Genomic DNA, 17,384 nt, shown 5'->3' on the forward strand with positions numbered 1-17,384 from the left:
GCACTGCAGTCACATTGATGATCAGCTCGCCATCCACGTGTGTCTTTAAAAGGTCAATCCATCACATTTTTATTTCCTCATTTTTTGGGAGCTTAAAAAAAACATCACCTAGCTGTTCTGTAAAGTGAGGCATCCAGCGAAGACGCATTTTCGGGGTGTAGCCATCGTTAGCTTGCTAACTGCACGCTGGAGTGGTAAATGGGCCTTGTTATGGAAGCTAAACACAGCTAATTCACAACTGAGCAGCATAGCCAAACGAAAGGACGTCACTTTATCCTTATATAGTGACGGAGGGAACTTGCGCTCGAAAGTATATGCCCCAGCCCCGTGACGTCACAGGGCTGTGTTTTAGCCCCGCCCACAAAAAGATGTTTAAAGCTATAGCTCACCAATCCAGTCCAATCCAATGTCTTTGCATATGTTTTCAGCACTTATCTTCAAACATATTAAATGTATTTAGAAACAAAACACGGATACCTGCTTAGAGCCCCTTTAAGATCACTTCCATCCATCCATGCATTTTCCGAACCGCTTCTCCTCACTAGGGTTGTGGGCATGCTGGAGCCAGCTATCTTCTGGCGAGAGGCGGGGTACTCCCTGAACTAGTCACCAGCCAATCGCAGGGCACTTATAAACAAATAACCATTGGCACTCACATTCACACCTATGGGCAACATGCGTTAATTGGAGACTCTAAATTGCCCGTAGGTGTGAATGTGAGTGTGATGGGTTGTTTGTTTGTATGTGCCCTGCGATTGGCTGGCAACCAGTTCAGGGTGTACCCTGCCTCCTGCCCGATGATAGCTGGGATAGGCTCCAGCACGCCCGCGACCCTAGTGAGGAGAAACGGCTCAGAAAATGGATGGATGGATGAATTAACCTACCATGCATGTTTTTGGGATGTGGGGGGAAACCGTAGTACCCGGAGAAAACTCATGCAGACACGGGGTCGGCCACACTGCCACCCCACTTCCATTTCACATTCGTTAAGAAATTCAATATCATGCAAAGCAATAATTCAAAAGCCATAGGATTCTTGCCCTTTCATAATAGTCACTGAAAGTTATATGGTCCTTTAGAGATTGCGAGACGTTTTTGAAAAGATTGATTTTACTGTTGAACTCACCTTCTTCAAGTATCCTAAATCTGATGTGAAAAAAAACTACAGGATTCTTGCAAATGACGTCGTGAAATTCGTTATATAGCTCCAGTTTACCTCCAGCAGTGAAAGTAATTCAAAATCAGTCGGAGTCCTATAAATCTTGGCCATTTTCATTAAAAATTCAAAGCGTTCTTGATATAATGTAGAACAGCAATTCCTAAACATTCCATCCACTACACCTCAAATAATTTATATTACCATCATTTTAGCATCCGTTGTTTCATTCAAAATATATTTTATGTAGTGTATTTCAACTTTCAGACCATCTGCAAGGTTGCTCGTGAGATTCATGTCTCGTATGTACTGTAGTTCTGGTTTTGGTTTCTTAAACCCAAATGACTTTGTGATTGAGAGAGCTTGTTTTGAGAAGTGATGGGAGGGGAAGAGACATTTAAGTGGAATACAGCAGCTGGTGGCAGGTTGTCGCTGTCAGCGTAACACGTGTGACTTGACTAATAGGTAGGGATTGCAGCAACATGACACCAAGGGATGAATTCTAAGGGGCAAATATGTATCCTATAATGACAATATATTAGTAGTGGAAAGGTCGCACCTGGCTGTCTGTGTTTCCTACTGAAGCTATTGAAGTTGCACTTCTGTTTATGTCCTTACGTGTATTGAATCTCATTACGAACCAATAGAATTCTTTCACTGATAAATAATTTTTACAAATTTAAATAGGACTGTTAACTCGTACAAAAACGTAGACTTCTAACCTGACATGGCACATGATAACACTTCAGACCTCAGCATTTAAAATTAATGGAATTCTTGCACACAAACAACAATCCCATAATGTTGAAGGGAGTTAAAGTAAAAATGTGGAGCATTCACTTAAATTGCTTGCTTGTCCCCCTTAGTAACCTGAAGCATGTTTTAAATCCAATATAAAATATCTATAGGGTTCTTGCTCTGACCTACGATAATCACTGATTGGTTGAAATATCAGCAACATGTATTCAACAAAAGGATCTTAAACTTGAATTCAGCTACCTCAAGAATATTGGCTCGGAATCCAAAATCTTTTGAGTAACTTGCGCATTGTGAATTGAGCCACTGGGAACTAGAGCAGACTAACTCCATTTTTTTTTTTTTATCATTAAGTGCAAAAATGAGTAGAGAAACTGGTCCGTTATTACATTCAGCACTTATCCTGATTGATCAGTCCTTACTTTCATTTTCAAGATGGCGTTTTCCCTAAAACCAGGCTTCACCCCCGTAAAAACATCCCAGAAAGTTACGTTTAAAGACTGATAGAAAACTCAGAAAGTAAGTAATGCTTTAGCTTGGTTTTATTAAAAAATAATTATTAATTATTATTATTAATAAGGTAAAAAATACATTTTGTAGTGAACTATTTTTAGGGGCAAACTGACAAAATCTGACAAAAAACACAAATTCTGTAAAACAAGTATCCAAAAGAAGTAACCATTGCCAAATATACAGGATAACCAAAACATACTGTAAATCGCCCGTAATTTATTGCAACCATATAACTTTAAATCACTATCCTGCAAAATAACAAAAATGGAGTGTGCCCACTCTTGTTCCTCATGGTTCAAGTATAAACTAGCTTCTGTTCCGCGCTTCCAGAATTTTGTTTTATTAAAAAAAACAAGAAATTCAAGAGGATTCTTGATTGAACGAAACAAAATTAAAGACGAAAAAATGGAAGCTGCAAGCAGCAATGAGCAAGCACCCCCTTTTTCATGACAAATAAATGATCATCAACCTTCAGATGGCGCCCACATTAGATGGCATAGGAAAAAAACGGGAAAAAAAACGAATTAAGTCTGTCTACAATACCTGCTTGCGATTGGGGCTCATTTGGGCCAATTCTGGTGTCCGGGAGCTTTTTTCTTTTTTTTTTGTATCCCTCCAGGGGCCTCACCGAGTGAGTTTTGGGGATTCGTCTTCAGGGCTGCTAAAATATATTCATTTTAATGAGGATGCAGACACTTTCAAACATTTATGCATTTTCAGGCATGTTATGTCCCCTTGGTGAATATTGAGGAGCACTTCAGCACAATGCTTTTCATTTCGTTTTATATTTATTTGAGTATCAGTCACAACCAACATTTATTGTTCATGACTCCAGACTAAACATATCACTTAATTATATAAGCAAATAGGGGAAAAGGCTCTCTTTGCTACCAGATGCCATAATAAGCAGTATTTCATATCAATATTTAAAGTTTCCGAAGCAATTAGACTTCCAAGTTGGCCAAGTGAAATGCACAAAGGCTCAAAAATGAGGGATATAAAGTGTGGCGGTTGTTCAACAGAGGAAGTGGCGGCGTCCTGTGATGAGCAGGTTAAGTGGGGTGCGGACAATTTACTTTTCCATCATTCCAATGAAAGTCCCACATATTCTGTTTAAATGGAAAAGTAAAGTGGTTCCAACATGGTTTGTTTGATTACTTTCAAAACTTTCTTTCCTAACAGCTTGTTTTTAAAATGGTAGTTTGAGCATCTATGCAGACAGTAATTACATTGTATATATATTTTTTTAATGACAGCAGCTGTCTGTAATTGAAAAGACTTTTGAACAGATTTGGATAAAACTGTAATTAATTAGCGCTGAAGTATATGTATAATGACCAATTTGCTTGGCTTTTTACAATGTTCATCCTAGTGGAAATGATGATGCAAACAAAGGCACAAACGAGAAAGGATGTAAGAGTATCATTACATTGTAAAACATCTTTTGTCCATAAGTGTGTATTAAGGAAGACACAGTGGAACCTCAATAAAACGGACCCCAATATAACAGATATTGGATAAAACAGACTGCCGGGACTGAACAATGACATTGGCAAAGTCTTTCAATTCCAGAATTGGCCACAGTTGTTAACTGGCGCTGTGGCGCAATGCAGGCAGAGAAAGGGACTTACGTATTTCCGGGTCACAGTTATACAATATGACTAGATCCACTTTCAAAAGATGTGCCTCCCATGCCTACAGTTAGATAAAGCTAATCTGTGCATCCAACAAAGCTCAGTGCAGCTTTGCTTACCTTTTGGCTACAAGGTAATAACAGGTGGTGTCACACCCATTGAGTATTTCTGCATGATAGTGCCTCTGCATGAAAGTATTTCAGACAGCTCCCTCAGACCACACAGTAACTAATTTCTAGAGGTGTCCCAATCCAACATTTAATATTGGATAACGGTCCGATATCAAGGGGGAAAAAAAATTGTCGGGTTATATTGGACTGGATCTAAAATCTTCGATTTAAGCACTTTTATTCAAGCAGTCCATTCCAGGCTCCGCTCCAGCACTTCTATCCAGCAGTGACTGGATCACGCCATGCAAAGCCAACGTGATCACAACAACAGCGTCTGTTAACTTGCTAAGTTGCTAACAAAGTTGCAGCTGAGTGCAAAACTAGTCACTAGGCGAAGACACAAACAACTTGTTCTCAAACAACCGAAACATTTACAAAGCGTGGGAAACTCCCACGGGACGCCTAAAACGCGGTGGTGACTGTTACCATCTTTAAATACTTATTGAGGACCTTCAGCCTCACTACGTTATTCCTACCCGACACTACATTGTCGATAAAATTATAACCCAGATGCATAAACAAGTTCAAAAGTGTATTGCGGGACATGGAAAAGGCAAATGCTGCTCCCACCATATAATGACAGCAAAAAAAAATAACTGAAGTGAACCTGAGTTGTTATTTTACCATTTAAAAGTATAATTTGTATGCATTGGATTTATTGAGATTATTTTCAGTGTTTTAAAATGTAATATAAATAAAAAGACGGAGGGTTCTATTTTCTTGACCAGTGTAAATTCGGCGCAAATTAGTGTGGAAGTGAGTTAGACCGGGTTTTGGCGCGCAGCTGGTGTAATTAAAAGAGTGCGGTCTGAGCCCCTGTGGGAATGAACACAGCCAATTTCATTTGCCGCCAGTCAAAGCGACTTCGCTCATTTCCTTTAAATGCGGCGCAATAACAGTTTCGCATGGAGACTTCTCTGTGCGGAAGAGGACGCAGCGATTCGTGCGTGAGTGGAGCATTGTCACTGTTCTTGGTCGGGCAACAAGCAATGTGAGCAGGTACCTTTATTAAACAGAATGGAGAGTTAAATATGTCCGCAGACTTCATGTCTCTATCCCAACCCCCGATCGTTCATGAGCAGGCGTAAGTTTAGACAGACTTTCTGCCACCAAATTGTCGCTCCACCAAGTGCATGTCAAAGGACACACCGTCGCTGCGCCAGAATGCCAATCTTGGCGTACACCGGTCTGCCAAATTGGGAAACATACGCAGTGAGCCTTGCATTACCATGAAAATCAAGATACGCCAGGATTCGCGCTACACCGCAGATGCCCCATCTATGAGAATAAAGCCTAAAGTGTTTTGGGTGAAATAATTTTGTTAAATACACTCAGTTTAAAACAATAGAATGTTAAATGTTAATGAATGTAAGGTAAATATGTTTTCAGCTGATGACAATTGATCACAACGGTTCACTTCAATCAGTTGTTTCATCTGGGAAAAATGTTACAATTAAAAAAAATGGATGTCCTAGAGGCTCCACTGTACATAGATGTGTAGCTTTTCACATCTTTTCCTGCCATCCCTCCTTGACACCTCGACAGTGCAGGGACCTACGCGAGGATCCTGTTCGTGGACTTCAGCTCAGCGTTCAACACCATCATCCCTGAACTCCTTTCATCCAAGCTTCTCCAGCTCAGCGTCTCACCTGCCATCTGCCAGTGGATTTACAGCTTTCTGACGGGCAGGACACAGCAGGTCAGGCTGGGGGAGGCCACCTCATCCACACGCAGCATCAGCACTGGGGCGCCCCAAGGTTGTGTCCTCTCTCCGCTGCTCTTCTCTCTCTACACGAACGACTGCACCTCAGCGAACCCGACTGTCAAACTCCTGAAGTTTGCAGATGACACCACTGTCATCGGCCTCATCAAGGACGGTGACGAGTCTGCATATCGACAGGAAGTGGAGCGGCTGGAGCTGTGGTGCGGCCGACACAACCTGGAGCTGAACACGCTCAAGACTGTAGAGATGATCGTGGACTTCAGGAGGCATCCTTCGCCACAGCTGCCCCTCACATTTTCCAGCCACCTTGTGTCAACCGTCGAGACCTTCAAGTTCCTGGGAATTACAATCTCTCAGGACCTGAAGTGGGCGACTAACATCAACTCCGTCCTCAAAAAGGCCCAGCAGAGGATGTACTTCCTGCGGCTTCTGAGAAAGCACGGTCTGCCACCGGAGCTGCTGAGACAGTTCTACACAGCGGTAGTTGAATCAGTCCTGTGTTCTTCCATCACAGTCTGGTTTGGTGCTGCTACAAAAAAGGACAAACTCCGACTACAACGGACAATCAAAACTGCTGAAAGGATTGTCGGTACCCCCCTACCCACCATTGAGGACTTGCACGCTGCCAGAACTAAGACAAGGGCGTGCAAAATCCTCTCGGACCCTCCGCACCCCGGTCACCAGCTCTTCCAGCTCCTTCCCTCAGGTAGGCGCTACCGATCAATGCAAACTAGTAGACATTCCAACAGCTTCTTCCCTCTTGCGATCAACTTCTTAAACACCTAACCTATAATTCCATTACAACAAGCTGGCAATTTTTTTGACTTGAGTTCGTTGTCACATTTCTGTGGGGCCAATTATGTATTACTCGTGCACTCACTGTAGTTGTCTCGCCGTGCTGCACTATTTGCATATACTGGCCACTCATGCCAGAGTAGCATATGCTCCATTTGCACACTGATTGAAGAGTATCTGTAACATTTGCACAACCAACATTGTCCCAGATTATCGCACTACTCGTCACTTTAAACCGCATACACTCCTTGAAGTCTCAGCGCCCCTTGCACAATGGTCATTGCACCTGACTATTGCAATATTAGTCATTCGAACTGCTCTAAGTGCTAGAGGACTCTGCATCTTTTTGCACAATTGTTTTTGTCAATGTCTCTGTCTCCAAAGTGTTCTGTAAATTGTCTGTTGTACTAGAGCGGCTCCAACTACCGGAGACAAATTCCTTGTGTGTTTTGGACATACTTGGCACATAAAGATGATTCTGATTCTGATTGTTCTTTATCAGCTGTTTCTGCACCTGATTTGCAAAGGAAACAGCATAATAATAATCAAATGGAATGTATTCCCTTTGTTTTTTTGTTTTTTTTTTGCAGGGCTTAGTGGGAAAGATTGAAAAATGATAAAGGGAGCACAGTGGCCTCCATAATCCTTAAATGGAAGACGTTTGGGACAACCAGAACCCTGGCCGTCGGGCCAAACTGAGCAATCAGGGTAGAAGAGCCTTGGTGAGAGAGGTAAAGAAGAACCCAAAGATCACTGTGGCTGAGCTCCAGAGATGCAATCGGGAGATGGGAGAAAGTTCTAGAAAGTCAACCATCACTGCAGTCCTCCACAAGTCGGAGCTTCATGGCAGGGTGGCCCGACGGAAGCCTCTCCTCAGTGCAAGACACATAAAGCCCGCATGGAAATTGCTAAAAAAAAAAAAAACACCTGAAGGAATCTAAGATGGTGATGCTGCTCATCACCTGTCCAATACAGTCCCGAGAGTGAAGCATGGTGGTGGCAGCATCATGCTGTGGGTGTGTTTTTCAGCTGCTTGGACAGGACGACTGGTTGCAATGTAAGGAAAGATTAATGCGGCCAAGTACAGGGATATCCTGGACGAAAACCTTCTACAGAGTGCTCAGGACCTCAGACTGGGTCGAAGGTTCACCTTCCAACAAGACAAAGACCCTAAGCACACAGCTAAAATAACGAAGCAGTGGCTTCAGAACAACTCTGTGACTGTTCTTGAATGGCCCAGCCAGAGTCCTGACTTAAACCCAATTAAGCATCTCTGGAGAGACTTGAAAATGGCAGTCCACCAACATTCACCATCCAACCTGACAGAACTGGAGAGGATATGCAAGGATTAATGGCAGAGGATCCCCAAATCCAGGTGTGAAAAACTTCTTACATCATTCCCAAAAAGACTCATGGCTGTATTAGCTCAAAAGGGTCCTTCTACCAAATACTGAGCAAAGGGTCAGAATACTTATGGCTGTAAGATATTTCCTTTTTTTAAAATCTGCAAAAAGTTCAACAATTCAATTTTTTTCTGTCAATATGGGGTGCTGTGTGTACATTAATGAGGAACAAAGGGAACTTAAATGATTTTAGCAAATTGTTGCAATATAATAGAGTGAAAAATGTAAGGGGTTCTGAATACTTTCCGTACCCACTGTATATACAGTATATGTACAGGCGCTTACTCATGGTTTATATTGTCGTGACTTTTGGCTTATCCCAAAGGGTTGCCACAGTGAGTCAGTCACGTGATTCGTTTTACACGGATGCCCTTCCTGATGTAACACACCCGATTCTTTTATTCAAGCTTGGGACCAGCAGTGGCTGAGTACTGGGGTGAAGAATCAAACCCATACCGCCTGCATCACTACTTCACTAGTGCATGTAGCGTACTGTTGGTACCCCACCTTTATATACTGTGCATATTGTATTTTACTAAAACGGCACTGACTGACTCATGGCTGCTTGAGGACTAGATGTTGGCAAGACAGTGACGCCTCGTCTGTGGAGTGTCTTTTCTACATCCTTAAGTCTAGAACAAACTGTTCAAACCGGGCATAACGCTAGCTGTTTGGTTCACACGCAGTTCGCTTGACTGCAACATACAGCGGCTGAAATAAATATTAAACGTCACCATTTTTCTCACTAAATAGATTTCCAAAGGTGCTTTTGACATGAAAATTTCACCAGGTGTTGGGATCAACCCAAGTAACCCATACATACAAAGAAAGTAAAACAAATAAGCTCTGAAATTAAGGACACAGAGAAAAAGTATTGAACATGCCAACTGGTATTTTTTAAATGCTTTGTACAAAAGCCTTTGTTTGCAATGACAGCTTCAAGATGCCTCCTGTATGGAGAAACTCGTCGCATTCGTTGCTCTGGTGTGATTTTGGCCCATTCCTCCACACAAGCAGTCTTCAAATCTCGAAGGTTCCGTGGGCCTCTTTTATGGACCTTGAGTTTGAGTTCTTTCCATAGATTTTCGATTGGATTCAAGTCAGCTGATTGGCTGGGCCATTCTAGCAGCTTTATTTTTTATTTTTTTCTTTGAAACCAATTGAGAGTTTCCTTAGCAGTGTTATTATCCTGCTGAAATGTCCACCCTCATTTCATTTTCATAATCCTCGTAGATGGCAGCAAACTTTTGTCAAGGATATCTCGGTACATTTGCCCATTCATCCTTCCTTCAATAATGTGAAGTTTATCAGTACCATTTGCTGCAAGGCAGCCCCACACCATCATGTTCCCACCTCCGATCCTTTCTGTTCGTATGGTGTTTTTAGGGTGATGTGCAGTGCCATTTCGCCTCCAAACATAGTGTGGATTGTGGCATCCAAACAGTTTAATTTTGCTCTCATCCGACCAGACTATATTCTCCCAGTATTTAACAATCTTTCCCAAAGGTTGTTCAACAAACCTTAAACGACCTTTGACATGCTTTTTTTTTTTCAAGCAATGGCGTCTTGCATGGTGAGCGTGCATACGGGCCATGGCGGCGGAATACATTACTCAGTTTTCCTTGTGACAACAGTACCTGGTAATTCCAGTTCTCTTTGAAGCGCTCCACAGGTGGTCCTTGTCTCTTGGACAACTCTTCTGATTATTCTTTGCACTCCTCTGTCAGAAATCTTGCGAGGAGCACCTGATCGAGGCAAATTTATGGTGGTATGATTGGCTTTCCACTTCCATATTATGGCCCCAACTGTGCTCACTGGAACGTTCAGAAGCTTAGATATGCGCCTGTAACCTATGCCATTGTTATGTTTTGCAACAATTAGTTTGCGATGGTCTTAAGAGAGCTCTTTCTTACCCATCATGAGATGTGTCTTGACTCACACCTTGGCAATGAGACCTTTTTCTAGGCCATCAATTAGGACTGAACCAGCTAACATTCATTTGCACTGACAATGGATTGGATTGCTGTTTGATTGCTGATAGATTTTAGGTGTTGTCTTGGTTTTCGTGCCTTTTTGCACCTCCCTTTCTTCATGTGTTCAATACTTTTTCGCTGTGTCACTTCACATTATTACATACAACTTAATTTCTGATCTTATTTGTTCTACTTTTTTGGATGTATGGATTACTTGGGTTGTTCCCAATATCTGGTGAAAATTTCATGTCAATAGCACCTTTGGAAGTATATTTAGTGAGAATAATGGTGACGTGTTAAATACTTATTTCAATCATCACACCTCCCGATTTCGGCTTGTCAATTTCCAAACCAAAAAGTAGCGTGAACAAAACATTCCGTGTCATATTTTTTGGAAAGGCGATATTTTATTAATGATAGGCACTGGAACGTCTACATGGGTTTTATTTCAGTTTCTTGTTCTATTTATAGCATGCATGGACTCTCCTATGAGCACACAATGAATGAGGATATTTAGCTCTCTTTGTATCTGCTCCTCCTGTGCTGTGCTGTGCGGTGCGGCTCCTCTCAGCATCGCAGACGGATTGATAAATAACGCTACTCAAGCAAAGGATTTGCCCCCCGCCATCATTCAGCATGTCTGAGTGGCGCACACAGGCTCCATCACTGACACTAAGTGTTATGATAATGTAATGCCCGGCCAAAATGATGAATGTTAAACAGCGCAACCTGGGCTGACGAGCGCCGTGCCCTCTAGTAGTGTGAAGTCAACCCCCCCCCTCAAACTATGAATTATTTGCATCTACCTGACAACAAAGACACACTCGTAGTGACTGACCTGAAACATTGTCTTAACATCTGCAGGTGAATAATTGTACATTCAGCAGACGCACACTTTAAATAATAACCATTACATATAAAACTGGAATTATGGATTGATCATGGTATATAAGGATGTGTTTATATTGATTTTATCCATACGTCCATCATATATTTTGGCCATATGGGAGACTCAGTAGTATTTAAAGTTTTTCATGGGTTTTTACAGTACAGTACTTACTTACTGTAATGTCCTCGCATGTGGGGAAGGAGATCACAGTTGCTGATGCACTTTTCAGCCCTTTATTGAATGCCCGGAGAACACATTGACAATAAGCACACTCACGCAGGACCTGCTATCGGCCACAGCTCACATCCAGACACTCACAGGTAGACTCGCTGACCTCACACGCCACTCCAACAGGCCCGCCTCTCAAAAGCACATGCATGTACACAGACACCACAATATGCACAGTATTTTATAAACATTTTGTGCTTTATTTTTGTGTGTGTGTGTTTAAATATATTTGCACTGTGTTTAAAAGCAGTGTTTTGATCAATTTAAATGTGTTTAAAGCATATGGGAGGGGTAAAACGTTTCTCTACTGTGAATTTTCACCTTTTGCAGGTGGGCCTGGAATGTATCCCTCATTATTAATGGTGATTTCCTGAATACAGAAATACAGTTTAGATATTGTGTTGTTGTTTTTTTTATGCTTTTGTTTAAAAAATAAGGACATTTCTAAGTGACCCCCAAAGTTTTTAATAGTAATGTAAATATACAGCAGTGTGTGTTTTTTAATGGAAAACAGGAAAATATTCTGGGTGACTCCAAACTTATCTTTGGTAGTGTATGTATGTAGTTGTCAATGTTGGTGTCCTGCATTAGTGTTTCAATCGCACCGACTGGTTTTATGTTTTTAAAAGAAGTATATTATTATTAGTAGTAGTAGTAGTAGTAGTAGTAGTAGTAGTAGTAGTAGTAGTATTTTGTTGTTGTTGTTTTCTTTGATGGTTTATGTATGATCTTTATTTCTATAGTTTCATTTTTAAAGTGCTGTATAAATAAAGTTGAGTTTGGTCCCCTCTAATTGTTTTGCACCCACATTCTATGTCCGCTATGAGGTTATTACTTGGACAGGTGGAACTATATTCATCACATCTATACAGCTATCCCCCAGTCCCGCCATATCCGTGACTCCCGTGACGCATATACCGGGTAATAGTATTGAAGTGGTTACCTTTTTTTTCCCCAGAATTTCAAAATTGCAAGAGTCACCACAGCATTGGCTGTATCATCTCCATTGGCTTTCGCATGCCCTAACCTTTGGAGAGTCCATGTTGGCCATGGTCATAGCCAACTGTGTGGCACTCAGGGACTCTTAAATGGAAAAACAAGATTCTCAAAAACAATTCCCAACAATCTAGTCTGACTGTCTGTGGGAGGCCCAGCTGCGTAGCCGGGGCATTCGAGGGCAGCGGTTGCCAGGGGCACAGCATTTTGGGTAGTGCAATATTTCAAAAGAAGAAAAAATATACAGTGGTCGTAAAAGTAGTCATAAATATTTTTTTACAATATCTGAATTGTAGAGTTGTTTAGAGTCTTGGCAACATTGTCATCTATAGCTTCAAGAGTGACCCTTTCAAGACTTGATGCCAGTCATTTAACCTTGGTTTCAGTGAATAATAACACAATTTCACAAACACATGTGTTTATACAAAAAAATATGTCAAAGACAAAAATCTCTGACTGTATAGGAGGTCCAGTGGCATTGGACAGGGCAGTTTAGGGTGGCAGTCACCCAGGGTGCAGGAATATGGGTGGAACAACAACTCCAAAGAAGAAATAAGTGGTCTTAAACTGATTTTTTTTTTTTTTTTTTTACCTGAAAAATCCAAGTCCCAGCAAGTGTCTTGAGTACGAGGTCATACAAGGTAAAAAAAAAAAAAAAAATTAATAAAATTCACTCCTGACCGTATAGGAGGCCCAGTAGTGTAGCATGGTGCAATCATAGGGGCACAAAATGTTGGGTGGCACAACATTTGAAAAGAAACAACAACAACAAAAACACCACTGGCAAGACTTCGAGGTATAGTTGCTACACAAGGTTTTTATGCTTTATTCTACAAGTGACATTGCTTTTATTCAATGAGGATTTTTGTCTGTCCCTGAGCGGGCGCCCCACCCTTGGAGCGACACAGCTGCTGATTCACTTCACCTACATTGGTTTTCCTTAATGACACTAATCCCATTTTCTTGCATCCTCCTCTAGCCTGTACGACCACATGAACACGTGTTACATGGGCAAAAACTCATCCCTGTAATGCATTGGTGAAATCTCATTAAAAGTGCAGACAAAGTGACTTTGAATCTCACACGGGACGAAGCGGCAGGAATGAATGCCTGCCTCGGACCGGCGTCGGCGAGGGATGGGGGAGCTCCCACTTAGGTCCGGCTGTCTTCGGAACAGGATTATCCCTCCCTTTCCGAGTCGGACCTTCGTCCTCCTTGGTGTTGACATTCAAGGATGGCCGAGGACGGGGCGTAAACGGCAATAGGACATATTGTTTTAATCGATCACGGCGGGAAAAGAAGTGGAGCGCAGGGGGAACAGGTGGCGCAGGAGGGGGGGAAGGAAGGCACTTTTCAAAGGCTGCTTGAGCTGAACTCATCTCAATGCAATCAATAAGATCATGCACTGTAGCCACCGACTTACATATCATACATATTTTGACTGCCTGCACTGAGGGGAATGATTGTGAATGTTCACGCCAATATTAATGTGTAAATGATTGACAAGTAGCCATTTTAGGGCAATGAACCACATTTAGTACCTGAAATGGACGCCTCACAATAAGACCATGTGATTTCTCTTAGCCCATCAGCAAAGATGATTATTGATAGTAACAAATCATTTTAAAAAATGTATTACTGTATATTGTTATAACCATTATTGTGTTTAAAACAAAAAATCCATATGACCAACTAGAGATACAATACTAATCACTGTGAACACCTCTTTTTACTATGTTGTTGAGCTCTATAATAATAACCTGTATGCTCAAATCAGCATAGAAATGCAGGTTTGACTTGAATCCAATTCAGCACATACAGTATAGAATAGGAACACCATATATGAGCTCACATATCAGTAATAATGATGAAAGTTTTTATGACAAGTATAATAATTTTATGTGAGTTCAAGTGGTAAGTTTAAGTATTTTCATGAGTGGGAGTTGAATAGTTTTTGGCACATTCTCGAAAATGCACATTACTGAATTTACTAACTATTTCAAATAAGTATCTGTTAGAATCATTCACTTATTATTGAAATAAAATTAAACATATGGGGTTGTTTTCCCTTAATTTATGACCCTTCTACTTTTACAAGACATACTTTTGCTTTTTTCTAATGTGATTCCATGTGGTGAAGTACAAAGTTTGCACTATTTATAATTTTATGTAAACTAATCATTTATGGGCGTGTATGAGCTGAAGAAGCCTGTACATTGATTATTCTTGTAATAAAGGACCACAATTAGTAGCAGGTAGATATCCTAAAGTCTATATAAGAACATACATTACTTGTATTTATTTCAGTAAAGCCCTGACAGTATTTAGGAAAAGAAGTCGAAAGGCAGTAAAACCAAATAACAAAGACATCTGATGATTACAATGAAAAGCAGCATTTAAATTCAAAGACAATATGATGTAATGCTATGTAATTAATACAAATGTCATTTTAAAGTAACCTAAGTAATTATCTTGGAATGTACTAGTAATTTCTTGGTGTCACAAAAATACCTGATTCCCATTTATTGTGGCAGAGAACGTGCCTTGAACATATAGGAAAAGTGCAGAAAGCAATTAAAGTTCCGCCTAATGGACTTTGGACTTAATAGCTCCCTGTGCTTTGAAAAAGTCTCGCATCCTCACTTTTTGGTTATCATTAAGAAGTGATCGATCTCTGTGTAATCAGCGGCTTGTCGTCGTAATTACGAGGTGATTACTGATGTCTCAGTCGGGAGGGACGGTGAGGAGAGCGCGTCGCCAGTGTTTTGCTTTTCTACTGCCTGACTGCAAGTCCACCCACGCAGCTGATGAACAGTTCAGCTGCTGCTGTGTAAAATTCCTTGAATAGTGGCCCCCATGCTAATAGAAGACAATCAAATGTCACACCCCAAATAGATGCCCCCTTTTTTTCCCAAGAGGGAAAATAATTCATAGTAGTGAGCGTAATTACTTCAGTTGATGGATGCTAAATTCACACACTCACTGCTGAGCCCATTTGAACTGAACTCTGTTGCTACCAAAAAACAGCAGCACTTACCAATGTGTAAACATTTATTTGAGTGTGGAATGAGTTCCCCGATCTTATGCAATGTTGAGAAGGCATCTTAAACTAAGATCTGATTTGCAGCAGATTGACGTGGTGACTTCATAATGTTGTGGGGTCCACGTTTACATTGCAAGGAGCTCCGCGACTTACTAGCCCTGCCGGGTTCGCCTCGGTTATTGCCGTTTCTCTGCCTTATTCCCTTCACAGTATTAAAAGTGATCTTACGGCCGATACATGGTCACTCCACAATGTGTTGCGTGTAAAGGTTTACGGTATGTTCTCCAGTTTCTCGTATAGCGCCACCCAGTCTGCCTCGGTTCTTGGCATTTCTCCACAGATAAATAAATGCTCATCTCTGCAAATAAAGGCACTTGTCCTTGTATTGCTCTGCGCCTCTAATAGATGCCTCCAACAAAAACAAACATTTTGTTAACATGAATTAGTTGGGTTTTTTCAATTATTACATCTCAGTTAATTTATTTGTCAGTCACTTTTTGCAATACACAAAAAAAGCACGCAAAGTTAAACTAGCTGACAACAAATTATAACATTGCTTCTTTAATATCATCATTATTCTGCATTAATGACTCACGTTGACATAATTGTGCCATTCATATTATGATCATTCAAGTCTATATCATCGACTGATACTGTACATGCCATCTCCCCATGCAAAGCATTATCATTGTGCGTGTGTGTGCGCGTGGGTAAAAAAAAAAAGAAAAGAAAGAAAAGACAACAAGTTGTGAGACCCCTGCACTAAAAGTTCATCCACCATCCATTTTTTGACTCATTATGTGGAGCTATGTATAAAAAAAACAACAAAAAAAACAGGTTGTGGGACCGCTGCCGTAAAAGTTTACCTGCTATCCATTTTGTGATTCATCTTGTGTGCATGTGTGCTGTGAAGCTGCGCGAGCGCCGAGCGGGGTCCCGCCCCCTTCTACGCGCATGATTGTCAATGTAAACACACACACGCGCGCGCGCACATAAAGGCGTGTAGTAGCCGTCTTCACGTTCTCATGCAATTAACACGCGCCAAACCACATGCACGTGTTAAATAGTTGGGTCCGACCCCACCCCCAGCATACACACACGCAAAAACACACAACCACCTAAATGAGAAAAAAAAAAATGAGGTCATAGTTTTCTGTTTGTACAGTTACGTCAAAGATGACAAACAAGTACTAACGTCCAGAACCAACCTTTATGCATCCCGGTAAACCTGTCTTTCAGCACCGTGAGTTCGTAAATCTTGCCGAATTCCTCAAAGAGCGGCTTGAGGTCCTTCTCCTCCAGATTGCGGGGGATCTGGCCGATGAAGAGCTTGATGGCGTCGTGGTCCTTCATGGGGATGGTGTTCTGACTACCGAGGCCGAGCCCGTTCATCCTGCCGCCGCTGTCCGTGGTGCTGAATCCATTCTCCCGCAGCACTCCGTTTGCACTGACTGTGGCCATCTTTCCTCAATGGGCCGCCGGCGGGGCTCGGCTCTCGCTCTCTCTCTCTCCCTCTCTCTCTCTCTCTCTCTCTTTTATTTTTTCTTACGTTCAACCCCCCACCCTCTCCTCCACTCCCCCTCTCCTACTCCTCTTCCTCGTCGTTTTTCGTGACGTCACTTTTACAAACAGACGCGGCCCACCCACCGTCTCATTTGCATATAACAAGCGCCCGCCTCCCTGAGCGAATAGGAGAGCGGGAAGGAGTGAAGGGGGCGGGGTTAAGCACACAAGGCAGTGTAGTACAAAACTCCACCGCTTGTATATTTATAATTTGCTTTTAAATACCTGCGATTGGCTGGCAACCAGTTCAGGTCCAGTTTCAATAACCAGCAGTGGGCGTGCCTAATTATAAGTGTTGTCTATGTTAATATTAGTATATTTTGACATTTTTTGAGCGGTTTTATGGTGGTATTTCACAGTTTTCACCCTGTCCCTAGCACAGGGTTTGGATATATGAAGCTCTATCTTTCCACTAAAAAATCCTAAAATGCTGTAACTTTTACCATGAGTATAATACAATTAATGATTTCTCATCTTATATACAAAACATTTCAAATTCTGTCTTTTATTTTTACTAAAATATGTCTGTCCCTTAAAGTTGC

General features: G+C 41.5%; 1 protein-coding gene across 9 annotated transcripts in view; it reads right to left on the reverse strand.

Annotated features, from left to right (window-relative positions):
• The window catches only part of celf6 (CUGBP Elav-like family member 6), a 245,313-nt gene extending 228,476 nt beyond the window's left edge, over positions 1-16,837 (reverse strand). For 3 of the 9 annotated variants that reach the window (XM_061765616.1, XM_061765617.1, XM_061765610.1), the window contains exon 1: positions 16,488-16,831. In XM_061765616.1, coding sequence (XP_061621600.1) covers positions 16,488-16,740 — 253 coding nt within the window. In that variant the 5' untranslated portion in view covers positions 16,741-16,831. Of the gene's footprint in view, positions 1-16,487 lie in introns of all 9 variants that reach the window. The other 6 variants (XM_061765612.1, XM_061765611.1, XM_061765619.1 and 3 more) reach the window with 5 other exon arrangements.
• Positions 16,838-17,384: the final 547 nt, after the last annotated feature.

This window comes from Phyllopteryx taeniolatus, chromosome 2, assembly GCF_024500385.1.
Source record: "Phyllopteryx taeniolatus isolate TA_2022b chromosome 2, UOR_Ptae_1.2, whole genome shotgun sequence".
Taxonomy (NCBI): domain Eukaryota; kingdom Metazoa; phylum Chordata; class Actinopteri; order Syngnathiformes; family Syngnathidae; genus Phyllopteryx; species Phyllopteryx taeniolatus.